At 62.1% G+C, this 13481-nt stretch overlaps 1 protein-coding gene across 1 annotated transcript; it reads left to right on the top strand.

Annotated features, from left to right (window-relative positions):
• Positions 1 to 2316: 2316 nt before the first annotated feature.
• Positions 2317 to 12950, top strand: Exoc3l4 (exocyst complex component 3 like 4). Its single transcript, XM_004645392.2, has 12 exons — positions 2317 to 2385; positions 6093 to 6511; positions 7013 to 7661; positions 8312 to 8423; positions 8564 to 8686; positions 8903 to 9003; positions 9163 to 9246; positions 10397 to 10511; positions 10841 to 10960; positions 11044 to 11196; positions 11556 to 11677; positions 12501 to 12950. Exons 2-12 carry the CDS (start codon positions 6109 to 6111, stop codon positions 12691 to 12693), a joined length of 2175 nt encoding a protein of 724 aa, XP_004645449.1. The 5' UTR covers positions 2317 to 2385; positions 6093 to 6108; the 3' UTR covers positions 12694 to 12950.
• The last annotated feature ends 531 nt before the right edge of the window (positions 12951 to 13481 follow it).

Raw genomic sequence — 13481 nt, 5'->3', positions numbered from 1 at the left:
GGCGGCGGCCGGGGTCACTGCAGAGGGGGAAATTAATTGGGGTGGAGGGCTGAGCAGTCTGCGGCGAGCACCCGCACGCCTGGGACCTGGCTGCAGAGTGGGTGAATCCGCCGCTGCGCCATCTGATTCTGGACCAGACATCCCAGCTTGCTACTGCCATCGCCAACTACCCGAGGACAGGCAGGCATTTGGGGGTCCTCCCCACCCTGTCCTACCTGTGAGCCAGTTGCTCAGCAAACACGTTTAGTCCCACTGACACCCCCACTTTACAGCGCAGTAAATCGAGGCCCAGAGACAGAGCTGCCTCTCCTTCTCAATGACCCTCACTTTGCCTTTTCCTGACCCTCAGATCAGCCTATCCCTGGCCTCTGAGATGAGGCCGGGACTTTTCCACAGGGATTTTATTGAGAAAGTTGGGGAAACCACATAGAAATAGAATAAAAGAAACCCGGCTTGGGCGGACCTGAGGTGCTTCTGGGATCCTGGCACTCGGGAGCAGCCCCCACCCAGACCCTGGGCACACAGGCTGCTCTGAGGCCGGTGACTGCATGGAGGAGCCAGGCCCTGGTGTGACCCGGGTGCCCACCGTGTGCCATGAGGCGGTCACCTGGGAAGTCCCTTGGGCCAGCAGCTCTGTCTCTTGAGCTGTGACAGCAGGATGCACTGAGGGAAAGAGCCCGCAGTAGGGCCATGACCTCTCGCCTACAACTGAGATACTGAGACATGTACACACATGCACGGGCGCGCACCTGCACACACACACACACGTGAATGCACGTGGGGGAAGCAGGCGGAGCGACCAGCACCTCAGGGGGTCAGCTGCAAGGTTGCTGGAGGAGGTGCCAATGAGGGTCTGTGTGTGGGCGGCTGTGGGGGCCGCAGCGTGCCTAGTACCCTCCAGCGTGTTACTGGCTGAATGCTGCTGTGCCCCATCTCATGTTGAATTCTGGACTCCAGACCTCATTCAGAAGTAGGGTCTTTATTTTTTTGCTCCGAATGCCTTCAGGGCAGGTTTGGCTGGCTTGCGTTGTGGGGATGGAACCACAGCAACCTGAGCCTGACTGCTTTGTAGAAGCAGCCACTCAAAGAGCTGAGCTAAGGGGCAGGCCCCAGAAGTAGGGTCTTTAAAGAGGCCCTAAGTTAAAATGAGGCCATTCAGGTTGCCCTTCACCCAGTATGGATGGAGCAGGGCACAGGGGCACCCATGACAATCCCAGACAGGTGGCTGCTTGCAACCAGCAGTCCAGCTCTGCCACACTGTGACTGCAGCGTCCAGTCAGGGCTGCGCTGGGGACGCCCAGCTCCCTTAGGTGGGACAAGCCTGGAGCTGTCCCTGTGGGCTTTCCCAGGATTCTTTGCCAGAGTGCTTGAGGTGGACTCTGCCTCAGGAAGGCTGGGCTGCCTCTCTTAAACTCCGGTCTGACTGGCTGCCGCATTCCCAGAGCCTCTGACTTGAGCCATCCTCTGCAGTCGCAGTGTCTTCCCTCATTACTGAGGGTCGCAGGCTCCTGCAGGCAGCTCCCAGCTGTCCCCAGTGCATCCTCAGGAACCACCTCATCCAGGGCCTGTGTCTCAGCGGAAGCAGGGCTCTCAGAGCTTTGCGGACAGGCACATCGGTGCCCCTTCCCTGGAGAGAGATCTCCTAGGCCCCATCCCAGGAGGCACAGGTAGATATCCCCCCTTCCTCGGGACTGTCTTCTATCCCTCCACATGTGGTCAATTACCTGTGTAGAGCTGCCGGGATCAAAGTTTGGCTCAGCCTGGGCTGGGAGAAAGGCCCAGACTTTCCTGAAAGTGAAAGGTCGGGGGGTGGGGCAGGACTGCAGGCTGGGAAGTCCCGGCCTTGGCCACTAGCTGAGGCGGAGGTGGTGCCCAGGCTTCTCGGAGGTCCCATGCGTGACCGGCTTCCCCAGTGCCCTGTGCCTGGCCAGGACCCACTCACCCGGGAGGCTCGTGGGGCAGGTGGGACAGGAGCACAGGGCGGAGACAGCGGTAGTGCGGCGAAGCTCTCAAGGGCCCAAGACTGTTCCAGCTCTGCCAGTGGCCTTCCTAGGACGGCCGCTGTGTGGTAGCTCAGGAGGCACAGGTACGCTGCAACCCAGTCCCACCAGGGGTCTTCAAGGGACGCCTGTCACCTGCCCCCTGGCTCCAGGCGGGCAGGGTCAGCCTGCTCCCTGCTTCAGGGCCTGCAATTACTCCTGTCATGGGAGAAGGTGCCCCAGGCTGGGACTGTGGCCAGAACAGGTGTGGACTGAGTGCTGGGGAGGGGCCACTTCTGTGGAGCCTCGGGGAGGTGGCAGCTGGACAAAGTGAGGGTGAGGTCGCCAAGGGCCCAGACAGCAGCCTGTGCAAAGGTGAGGCTCCGTGTTGGGAGGAGGACAGCAGGTGAGGCACCAGGCCTGGAATGCCGAGGAAAGGGGGACTGAACTTTGGGGGTGCAGGGGGTTGGGCTTTGCGGCTCCTGCGAAGGGAAGCACTGTGCATCTTCTTTCCTGCTGTCTTAACTCTTCCAGGCAAACACTGAACAGTGTCAGTGAGACACATGTCCTTGTTCCTGTCCTTCCTTTAGGAGATGATGTATAGCTCATAAAGGAAGCTTTCGAGGCAGTCCTAGGGTCCAGCAGGCCCTCCCTGACTGCTCCCAGGAGACAGCATCTGATTGGGGCAGGCAAACAGTGAGGGGTGGTGAGCAGGTGGTGGTGGGTGGCAGCGGGGAGGTCAGCGGGGCCACAGCCTACACAGGGCATGGCCCGGGTACAGCCAGTTGCCTGCAGTGCAGCAGCTATTTCTGACTGGGGCTTGAACCGAGGGCCTTCACACTCAGCTATACCCCCATCCTTTTGTGTATTTTTCATTTTGACACAGGGTTTCACAAAGTCACTTAGTTGCCCCGGCTGGGTTGGAACTTGGGACCCTCCTGCCTCAGCCTCCCAGAGCAGCCAGGGAGACTGGAAGTGGGATAGGTGCTATGGCAGAGGGAGGTCCAGGAACCATGGGGTAGAGACAGGCTGGGATAGGAGGGTGAGTGATGTCCAAACCTGGCTTCCCGCTCAGAGCCTGAGTAGTTGGGGCAGGCATTCCTATAGATCATGCTTTGGCGTGACCTCTGGCCGGTCCTGCAGTGCTGTGGACCCAACCTGGACAGAGTGGGACTGGGGCTGGGGACTACAGTGTCATGGGCGCAGGCCACACTGAGCCCTGTCAGGGCTGCTGCCTCCCAGCACTCAGTCATGGGGACACAGAACAGGAAGAGAGCCCCACAGGTGCAGCCAGAGGGGAGAGGCTTGGCTGGGGACCCCCAGATGGGGCTAGTGGGTGCCAGCTCAGCAAGTGACCAGCCTGGTGAGGGGTGGGCATCCCTTGTGCAGGACAGTGCGCTGCTCCCCAGCTGTGTTCTAGGCTAGGAGGCACAGGACGGGAAGGTGGCTGACCCCTGCAGGGACAGCCCTGAGTGGCTCCAGGCAGAGCCCCGAGGACGCTGGGGAGGTGGCCACGTGGTTGTCCTACAGCCCCGTCAGATGTGGGAGCAGAGTTACGGAGGTCATGGGGGTTGGAGCCACTGGAGGAGGCCGAAGGCAGCCGTGCAGGTCGGCAAGGCTGAAGGGCTGCAGATGCGATTATCAGAGCGCCTGAGGGGAAAGCTTGTGGACAGTCAAGCTGGAGGGCTCTGAATGTGGGCAGTGGGAGCAGGGAGGGCCACAGGCCCGGCTGAGCCCCAGTCACTAAAGGCCTTCTGCGAAGGCAGAATGAGCCCTGGTCCCACCCGCCCCCAGCGTGAGCTGGGCAGACTGAGGTAAGCCCTGACCCTCCCACCTTGGCTTCCCTAATGGTGACGCAGGACCTGTGACCCTCCCCCCAACACCGACGTCCTGGGGACCTGGTGTGCATCAGGTGCAGCACACAGGAAGAGGCACTTACTAAGTGTGACCTCCTTGCCACCAAACCAGGCCTGTCACTGATCAGCGTTCCAGGAGGTTCTCAGAGAGAAGAGCCCAGGCCCGCTCTGTGCCTGCGATAAACTGCCGTTCACTGACTTCCATCACAGCAGAAATCACAAGATGCATCAGCGAGAGGCACAAGGGATTCATTAGGCAGAACTGTTCTGTTTTGTTCTTTTGGAGGTCAGGCTATTCTTTTTGTTTGTTTTGCTTGGTGGAACCGGGGATTGAACTCAGGCCCTTGCACTTGCCAGGCAAGCACTTATTCTACTGAGCCATCTCCCCGGCCCCATGGCTACTCTTGAACTTAAGGCGATACTCCTGCCTCAGCCTTCTAAGTGCTGGGATTATAGGTGTGTACCACCATGCACTCTCTGTGCACTTACAAGTTGTGTGAGCCCTTGGGAGAGGCGCAAGGTCCTGGCGGGAGCATGCTTCTGCTTGAAGAGGGGCTGAGAGGCTCACAGCAACGGAAGAACAGTGGTCCATTTTAGAGCTAGGAGCCGTTTTTCTCTTTTAAGATGGGCAATGAAAGCATTCTTTGAGTTTCTTTATCTTCTGATCAGTTCCTGCTCCATCAATTAACCCTGAGAATCAGAAATGGGTGGCCTCGCGAGGCCCTGACTGCACGCGGAAGCCGCCGCCCTCCTAACAGGTTGTCTTCGTTGTGGCTTTCCTTACCCCCTCCTACACACCTTCCCTTCCTGTGTCCGGCCTCAGGCCCAGTCTGCTTCCAACAGCTGTGCTAGGGGGTCAGAGCCCCACAGGGCGGAAGTAGCTGAGGCTGTCTGTAAACTTTCTGACCAGGTGACAGGCCTGTGACAGGCATCGTGGGAGCCCAAGGGCAGAGGCAGGGGAGGCCATCTGGGCAACGCCCTCCACATGTGGGTCAGGCCTGAAAGGGGCAGTGTCCCTGGACCCTGGCGCCAGGGCAGGGCAGTGACCTGTGACCGGGGTGGGGCTGATAAGGTCCCGTCAATCCCTGGGTCCAGCTCCCTGGCTAGGCCTCCTCCCATCCTCCAAGGGCCTCCAGAGCCCGAGGAAAGCAGCCCAGGTGGCCCCAAGGACAACGTGCAAGTGGTGTGGATGAGCTCAGCCCCCCCGGGCACCCCAGAGAACCAAGGCTTGGAGAGGGGTAGCCCCATGTCCCCAGGGTCTGGCACCGGCTCCAGCCTGGGCTTTGTGCGGAGCCTGGGTGGCAGGGGTCTAGGGGGGCTCTGGGGGCCCTGTCGCTTCTCTGTGACTGAAGCAGCGCTGGCCCTTTTTCGGCTTCAGTTTCTCTAAGCATAAAGTGAGACCTCGGTGGCCAGCTCCCTCTCCCACTCTGACCTGGTTTGCACAGTGTGGTGGGCAGGAGCTCTCAGGGCCGGGATGTCCTCTCCTTCCTGCCCTGCCCTAGTGAAATCCAGAAGAGCAAACAGCCAGGCCCTAGTAGACCCATTCCCCTGGGTCCCTGGTCTCACTCTGCCCAAGAGCAGGGTTGCGAGAGGGAACAACACAGGAAGCGCCCCAGTCCCAGTTAAATATAGACCCCCTGCTCTTCCTGCCACCTTCCCTGGGGTGATGTGGGCTGTGGGAAGGGCCGGGTGGTCCTGGCCTGTGGCTCTGTGACAGTAGGCAGGGGTGAGCTCTGCAGAACCCTTGCATTCCTGCAGAAGCAGTCAGCCTTTTGGGGGAAGGGGTGAGCTGGGGATTCTGGGGAGCAGGGCAGAGCAGAGGCTTTGAGGGATAGCTGGGGCATCTGAACCTGAGAAGGCCCAGATGTGGTCACTGAACCCTGCCCTCCTTGTGGGCTGAGGGTAGAGCTGGGCACGAGAACCCACAATGCAGCTCCTTCCTCCAGCTCTGTAGGAAGTTGGGTCTGGCAGATGGGGTAAGGTAGGCACCTGGGGAGGACCCCTCTGGGGGTGTTTTCAGCACAAATTCCTGGATGGAAGAAGTACCCGAATCCCAGTGCCCACCTGCAGTCAGGCACGGTGCTCTGGGCAGGGTATGGCTCTCCTCTGATGCCTCCATTCTGAAGCTTAGGATAGTACTGCTGCCAGAAAGCCTTCCCTGATCAGCGCATGGCTCTGGTTGAGCCCCTGGGACTCCTGTCTGTTCAGTGGCACCAGGGTGCCCCCCAGGCCTTCTGAGTTTCTTTCTCACCCCCAGATCTCCTGTTGCTGAGATGCTTTCACCACGGAAGGCGACCCCCAGACCTGAGCCCCAAAGCTCCCAGGAGCCTGGGGAGCCGATGACACCAGCATGGGGCCCTCGGCCATCAAACACTACAGCGGAAACCAAGGACCAGCGCAGGACCACCATGCTGGGCACACTCCGGCGGGCCTGGTCCTGGGCAAGCCCGCGGGGCCCCACCCAAGCTTCTAAGGAAGACCCTGGCCGGCGCCACCAAACCTCTCGGCGATTCCTGCCCCCGTCCTTGCGGCGAGCAGTGGACAAGAGCCCAATAGTGGGTCAGTGCCAGGTCGCAGCTGTGCCAGAGGAGCCCCCTGTGGTCACGGGTGGTGATGTCAGCCAGCAGGCAGCATCACAGATGGGGCCTGAGGAACTGCAGCCCAAGGCAGGTGAGGGCTTCATGGACCACATTAAGGATGAGGGAAACTGAGGCTGGGCAGGCAGCAGCTGAGCTCAGGCTTCCCAGCTCTCCCATACCCTTTTCCAGGACTCAAGTTCTCCTAGCATCTCATCAACCCCCAACCCCATGGGGCTCTGAGATGTGAAGTGACTTGAGTCTGGTGCTGGGATTTGAACCTGCCTCTCTGCCACTGTAGAGGTTGAGCACCTGGGGTGGGAGAGTGGGAGGGAGAGGGCAGAGCAGCCGAGATGTCGACCCTGAACAGCGGCAGGTGGCAGCCGAGGCACTGAAGGACATGCCCAGCCTGAGAGCTGAGCCTCCTGAACCTGCAGAAACTGGGGCTGCACAGGAGGCCAGACGAGGGCGCACGGGGAGTAGAGGCAGGGCTCTGGGTGGACCCAGGTTCTGCCTCTTGAGGCCTGGGGAATCTGGGCTGGGCTCACAGACCTAGGACAGGTACCTGTCATTGCCCCTCTTGTCACTGAATCTGCAAAAGGCAAATCCGTGGCCGATCTCATCACTGAGCGGCAACTGCTGGCGGCGTTCGAACAGCTGCGAATCCTGGAGACGAGGCTGGTGGCGGAGAAGACCTCCAACCCCGGTGAGGACCCCACGGGCTACGCGCGGCGCGCCATGGACCTGTGCCTGCACTACGACGCGCTGGCAGCTGAGCTGGGCGCCATCGTGCTCGAGACTCTGGGCCCCGAGGGCGTGCCCGCGGCCACGCTGACCGAGCTGGCCCGCGTGGTGCGCGCGGAGGAGGAGGCCCACCCGGAACCGCCAGCCGACCGCGACTTTCTGCGTGTCCCGCGCCACTGGCGCAGGCGCTGGGAGGACGCGGTGCGGCGGAGCGCGCAGGGACGTGTTCGGGGGGCAGGCGCGAGCACCACCCCTGGGGCCTCAGGGGGCGAGCCCGGCCTGGCCCAGCTTCTGGCAGAACTCGGTGGCGTGGTTCGCGGTGACCTGCAGAAGGTGTGCCAGGAGGTGCAGCCCGCGTACGAGGCCGGCGGCCTCCCTGCGTGGGAGACCTACCTGCGCGCCTTCCACAGTGCGGTGGCCCAGCGCCTGCAGGAGCTTGCGCCCGCTGCCCGCAGCTGTGAGCAGCTCTACCTCCTGCTGGACTGGGTCGCCAACATCTACGGCAGGTGAGGCCCGAGGTGCACCGCCCACCCCGGGCTTGGGAGACTCGCTCCCAGGAGCACAGCGCAGTCTCTTCTCCGCCCACCCTCGAGAGGGTCGCTGAGGGGACCCCAGAGACCTGGGACTTTGCCACGCTTCCTTTCGGGTGAGGCGTTGATGTGCTCCTGCTCCAGATTTTCCAAAGGGCCATCGCGCGGGTTCCCAGCTGAGCAGGTGCCTGTGCCAGCATTGAGGGTGCCTCTCAGGGCAGGGCACCTGTGGCCTCACCTACTTCCCTGTGGATGGGCACAGCGAGGGACTGCCCTTCGCACTCTGTGCTGTGTCACAGGCCTCCGGGATGAATGGTCAGGGCCCACGGGCAAAAGTGGGCTCCCTGAGTACCTCTGGACGGTGACTGCGGAGCAGTGTGATGTTGGGGGGCTTGCACCAGGCTGGGGTGCTCGTCAAGCGAGTGGTGGAGGTCGCACAAGGCTGCTCGGCAGGGGCCTATCTGGACAGTTCCTTCAGCAGGCTGAGCATAACAGCTGGTGGTCCGAAATTGGGGGTGGAGGGTGATGGCCCCGAGAGCTTGGGCTGCAGCTAGTCTGCAGCTGCTCTGTAGACGTGGGGGCAGCAGCGGCTGCGACCCCGCCCTCAGCATCGCATCGCCTTCCAGTCCCGACTTCCTGGACGCCTGGGACCTGAGGCTACCTGAGGAGCCGCTGCCTCCGCTCCTATCACCGGACGTGTGGGCACAGCTGGAGAGCGATTACACGCGCTTCCTGGAGGTGGGGCCCGCTCCTCCAGCGAGGCGGAGCAGGGGTGTGGGCGGTTGAGCGGCCTGGCCTGTGACCCGGCAAGGTGGTCTTCGTCCCCATGGCGCAGGACGCCTCCTGGGAGGTCTCACCGGGCCCATCTGTCCCCCTAGAGCAAGATCGAGGGCTGCTTCGACCGCATCTTGCAACTGGAACAGAGCCGCTGGGCGGCGGCCGAGGCCCCCGAAGTGCTGCGGGGTCACTACCAGGCTCCGCTGTCCACGGACATCCACATGGTACAAGGCGGTGACCTCCGGAGAGATCATTCCCGGGACTGGCGGGCCCTCAGGGAGCTGGGGCGGGGGCCAGGGCCCCCTAGGCTCCCGGGAAGGCTGCTGAGAGCTAGGGCAAGACGCGCGGCAAGAGGGGTGGGCTGGGTCGGTCGCCGGCCGCCAGGTGGCAGAGCCTGCACCGGGCCGGGACCGCAGCGCTCAGCCGTGTGTCGCCCCCAGCTGGTGGCGGAGCACGCAAGGGCAGCCAGAGCCATCTCCGCGGAGCTCGAGGCCACCACCCTGAGGATCTGCGCACGCACGCTCCGCCTCTTCGTGCCCAGGTGCAGGAGGAGGCGGGAGAGAGGGGTGGGGGGACGGTGTGTAACCCCGAGGGTCAGAGCGCTACACCCGCAGGAAGAGAGGGCCTCAGCGCGCGGCTTGGAGTCTGGGCGGGAAGCGGGCGGGAGCAGAGTCCGAGGTCTGCGTGCTGCCCCGCCCAGGTTTGAGAACGCCTTGCTGGAGTCGGTGGCGGCGTCGAGCGCGCCCCACTTGGGCGCCTCCATCAATGCCTGCGAAGACCTCAGGTAAGGCATGCGCCTGCGCCGCACCGCCAGAAGGGGGCGCGCGAGCCCTGAGAACCAGGGCGGTGGCGGAGTGGGCCTGCGTGATGGACCAGGCGCTCAGTTTAGTGCTGTGGAGAAGCCTGAACCTGGGTGGCAAGGAGCTGATCCCTTCCCAGTGTGGCCCGTCCTGACACCTTCAGGGACCATGCCCTTCCTGCCCCACTCCTGGCACAGCGCCTTCCTCAGCCCACCAGAGCTGGTCCCTGGCTGTCACAGGCCAAGGGGTCCCTGGCCCCATCCCTGTGGCCTGGGTCTCTTTCCTTGCTTCCTCCCAGCCAGGCTTTTCCCCGTGTGGGCAGAGGCCTCCTGACACCGCACCTGGGTGGGCGGACCGTGGGGCAGGTCCCTCTGTCCCTAGTGTCCACCTCTGCAGATGTGCCTGCTGCTGAAGGGAACGCCAGCTCAGGACCACGCTGGGCTCAGATCCTCACACTGCCAGGAACGAGGCACTTGGTCTCTGTCCCTCTTTGCTCTACTGACACCTGGGGCTGAGCCTCTGCCCCCAGGCTCCAGGCTGTGGAACTCAGAGCCTGGGAGGACCTGGTCCCTGTTGGCCCTGTGCCCCTGTTTCTCTGGGAAAGGGGGCCTGGGGCAGTAATGACACCCCCAGCCATGCACCCAGCAAACCAACCAGGTGCCTTGCCTCCAGCATCTGGCTCCTCTGGGCTGAGGGCTGAGGAGGCAGCAACGGGTCCTCAGCATTCTACGCTGTGTCTGCGTCTGGCCTCAGCTTCCTCAACAGTGAAATGGGGACTCTGTCACCTTGGAGGGCAGGGATGGAGCTAAAGGAGGCTCTGTGTGGAGACAGCCAGGCTGCGCTGTCCTACCACCAAGAGGCATGGAGGGGTACCCTGGAGCTGCCAGAGGGAAACTGCCAGAGTGGGGTCACCCCACTGACCTACCCCTCTACGACTACTCCCAGGGCTTCATTGCTGTCCCTCACTTGACTGCCCTCAGGGCTACCACATTGTGGTACTCTAGGACTGTCCTTCACAGTATAGTCTAAATGAGTCACGCTGATACCATGCCCAGCCTGCAGGATTTGTGCTGCACCTTGCTCCCCAGCTTGCCCCCTCATGCCTACTTAATCACTTGTCCGGCCCTTCACCAGGACCAGTCTTCTGGCCAGGTTCCCAGGAACCCTGGAGGAGTTGGAAAAGCCCCTGGTGGCCGCTGTCCAAAACTTCCAGAAGCACTTGCTCCAGGGCTTTCAGTGTGATGTGCAAGTGAGTGGGGCGGAGCTTCCTCTTCCACCATCTGTGCCCAGCAGGCGCCTTCTGTTCCCTGGAGCCCAGGGCCTGGGCCCATTTCAGGGACGTGTGCTGGGACGGAACGGGGACCCAGCTGTCCCAGCTCGGCAGGGTCATTTGGGAAGCACCTGCCTTCCAACTGCAGTTCCACTGTCCGGGCCCAAGTGGGGTGGTGGCCCAGAGTCCCTCACAACACCCCTCCAGGTGTCCCGAGGACACATAAGTGTTACCTGAATAGGAGGGGATGGCACCATGGTGCCCAGTGGGGTCAAAAGGGTGCGCTTACTCCCACACCCCATCCCCAGCCACTCTTCAGGTTTGTGTGTATCAAGAACTGGCTGACACAGGACACGCTGTGTCCCCTCATGGACAAGGTGAAGGCCTTTGCACACCACCTCACACTTGTGGCCTTGCCGGTGGCACAGGTATTGCAGGGCCGGGTTCTGAGCCAGCAGATGCCCAGGACTCAGTCTTTGACTGCAGCCGTGACCTTGATACCTCCTTGCAGGAGACACTGCAGGAGGTGCATAGGTTCGTGGTCCGGGAGTACCTGGTGCAGGTGCTGAGACCAAACGTGCGCTTCCAGGGTGAGGAGCGTGTGCGTGGCTCTCAGCGGATGAGCGAGGACGCACAGACCATCAGCGAGACCTTCCAGGACTTGGTAGGAGCAGCGTCCATCCCCAGAGGACTTGCTTCTGACTCTGCCTAGAGAGTAGCAAGTGGTGGCACAGGGGGCAGTGGCTGCACCCTAATTCCGCCCCCCTTTCCACTAAGAGAGGCCCAGTGGGGGTGGGATGAGTGGAGGGTGCACTTGAAGACATTGGCATGGTTTGGGGGCTTACAGGAAGGACAGAGGGATGCGGGGCTCCCCTCAGGCTGCTGTTCCAGGCACATTTCCCACTCAGGCTTGGGCTGTCCCATCTGTACAACATGAGGACAGAGGACACTGATGCTAGCCCTGCAGCAGGGAAAAGCCTGTAGCCCTGGATCTCCATCCTCCAAGCCTGCTTGTCTCCTTAGGGTTCTGAAGCCACATGGCTGAACCAGGCCATCCCATGCGTGGCTGAGATCCTAGGTGAGACGTACAAAGATGACATCCAGCGCCACCTGGAGACACTCATCCGGAGCTTCCCGGACATCAGGTCTTCAGCCTACCTGTGCCCGCAGTGAGAGCCTGGGATGCACTCCCGGTGCAGAGCACAGGCAGACGGAGAGGGAAGAGCATGTTTGGTGGGGTCAGATGGGGCTCAAGTCCTGCATGGACCTGTGTGGGGCATGGAGACCCAGCTGTATGTGTGAGGCACCCCCAGGCCAGAGGGCAGAAGAGGCGTCCCTGCACATTCTCTGGACCATTCTTCCAGAATGGTTGGCACAGGCTCCTCCCCTCGGGCAGGAGGCACATGCTCCCTGGAGGCAGGGGGCAGGTGTTACCCCCACCCCAACAGCAAGCTCTAGCAAGAGTGGGAGAAGGAAGCTTTGATCCCAGGGTGGAGGGGCACTGTGAGTCATCAAAGCCCATGGAAATCCCGTTCAACCCTCCCTGGAGCTTGGACATTCCGGAATGGGGAAGCCACAGAAAGCCCCTAGCTAGCCCCTTCCCTGGGCCTGGAGAGTTCCCTGCTCCAGTCCCCTGGGTGGGTGGTCTCCCAGGGTGTAGCCCAGAGGTGTGCCACAGGGTTCCCCGGCCTGGTGCCACCCTGTCCTCTGGGACTCCCTGGGTATGTGTGTGCCTGTCCCCTCCCCTGTGTGGCCTGTGCCTCTGAGGCCCTGCCACCCAGTGCTGCAGCCCAGAGTCCCCACTGCCTCCTCTGGAGTGCCCTCCTGACCCCAGCTCCCAGCCTCCCTGACCAGGCTCCAGGAATGCTGGGTGACTCATACTTCCGCCAAGCCCAGGGGTTCCCGGCATTCGGGAGAGGCTGGGGTGTCAGGGAGTGTGCTCTCCATGTGCCCATCTCCTTTCCACAGGCGCAAGCATGTGCTGGCCATCCTGGCGCTGCGAAGACTGGGCCGCCGTCGGAACCAGCACCTGCTACAGCACGCACAGGACCTGCTGGGGGCTGGGACTAGGGCCCGAGGCGTGGGGTCTACCCACAAGCGTGTGCTCTTTGAGGAGATACTGGTGCCCGTCTCTGTGGATGTGCTGACCACCTGCATCTAGTGCTCCCCAAACACAGAAGGCACCCCAGCATCCTTCCGTAGGCCTACACCCTGAGCTAGGAGCCCTGGAAGTCAGCGGGGGCCTGCACCCAACCGTGCAGTGCAGAGTCGCCCGTGGAATATTTATACTGGGCCACGCTTGGCTGCTCAGCTGGGAGAAGGAGGATGGAGGCATCTGAGGCATTTGTGGGGACACTTGGAGTGGCTGCCCCTCCACCTGCCTGCTGGGAGGGCCTGTCACTTCACAGCCCCACTGCCCCAGCTGAGTGCAGGACAGAGTATTTATTCTAAAAATAAATGTCAATTAAACTGGTGCCTCCCTACTGAGCCAGGCCAAGCTGGCTGCCAGTGGAAGGCCTGGGTGCACCTCCTGAAGGCTCTCTACCCACTGCACTGGTGAAGGAGCACGTTGCAAGCTGGGAAGGCTCTTGGCAGAACTGGCCTCCGCTGTGGGACCCTGGTCCATGCTGCTCTGCCTCCCCAGCAGCCCGGCACGGAGGAAGGCCAAGGCTTGTTCTGCGGCTTGAGGTCTTTGGCTTGCACAGGGGAGGGACTTCCCAGCAATGAGAGCTGTCGGGTTCCCGAAGGAAGCTGGCCCAGGAGTATGTCGGGGTGACCCGGAGCTGGCGAGGTCTGCTCAGATGTGCACCTGCAATCCCTTTGTGGCCTGGGCTGGGGGTAGGCTGCAAGGGAGCTATCTGCAGTGGCAGCGGGAGGGGAGCCCTCAGGAGAAGCCCATGCTGGCACCCAGGAGGGGCCCCACCGCCTCTGCACATGGCCCTGCCCTGG

This window comes from Octodon degus, unplaced genomic scaffold (assembly GCF_000260255.1).
Source record: "Octodon degus isolate 3935 unplaced genomic scaffold, OctDeg1.0 scaffold00226, whole genome shotgun sequence".
Classification (NCBI taxonomy): domain Eukaryota; kingdom Metazoa; phylum Chordata; class Mammalia; order Rodentia; family Octodontidae; genus Octodon; species Octodon degus.
This window is presented reverse-complemented; position numbering and strand designations above follow the sequence as displayed.

Coding starts and splice junctions, on each gene's coding strand:
- Exoc3l4 (XM_004645392.2), top strand. CDS start 6,109: ATGCTTTCACCACGGAAGGCGACCCCCAGACCTGAGCCCCAAAGCTCC. Junction 8,424..8,563: donor ATTACACGCGCTTCCTGGAG/GTGGGGCCCGCT, acceptor CTGTCCCCCTAG/AGCAAGATCGAGGGCTGCTT. Junction 11,197..11,555: donor GCGAGACCTTCCAGGACTTG/GTAGGAGCAGCG, acceptor TTGTCTCCTTAG/GGTTCTGAAGCCACATGGCT.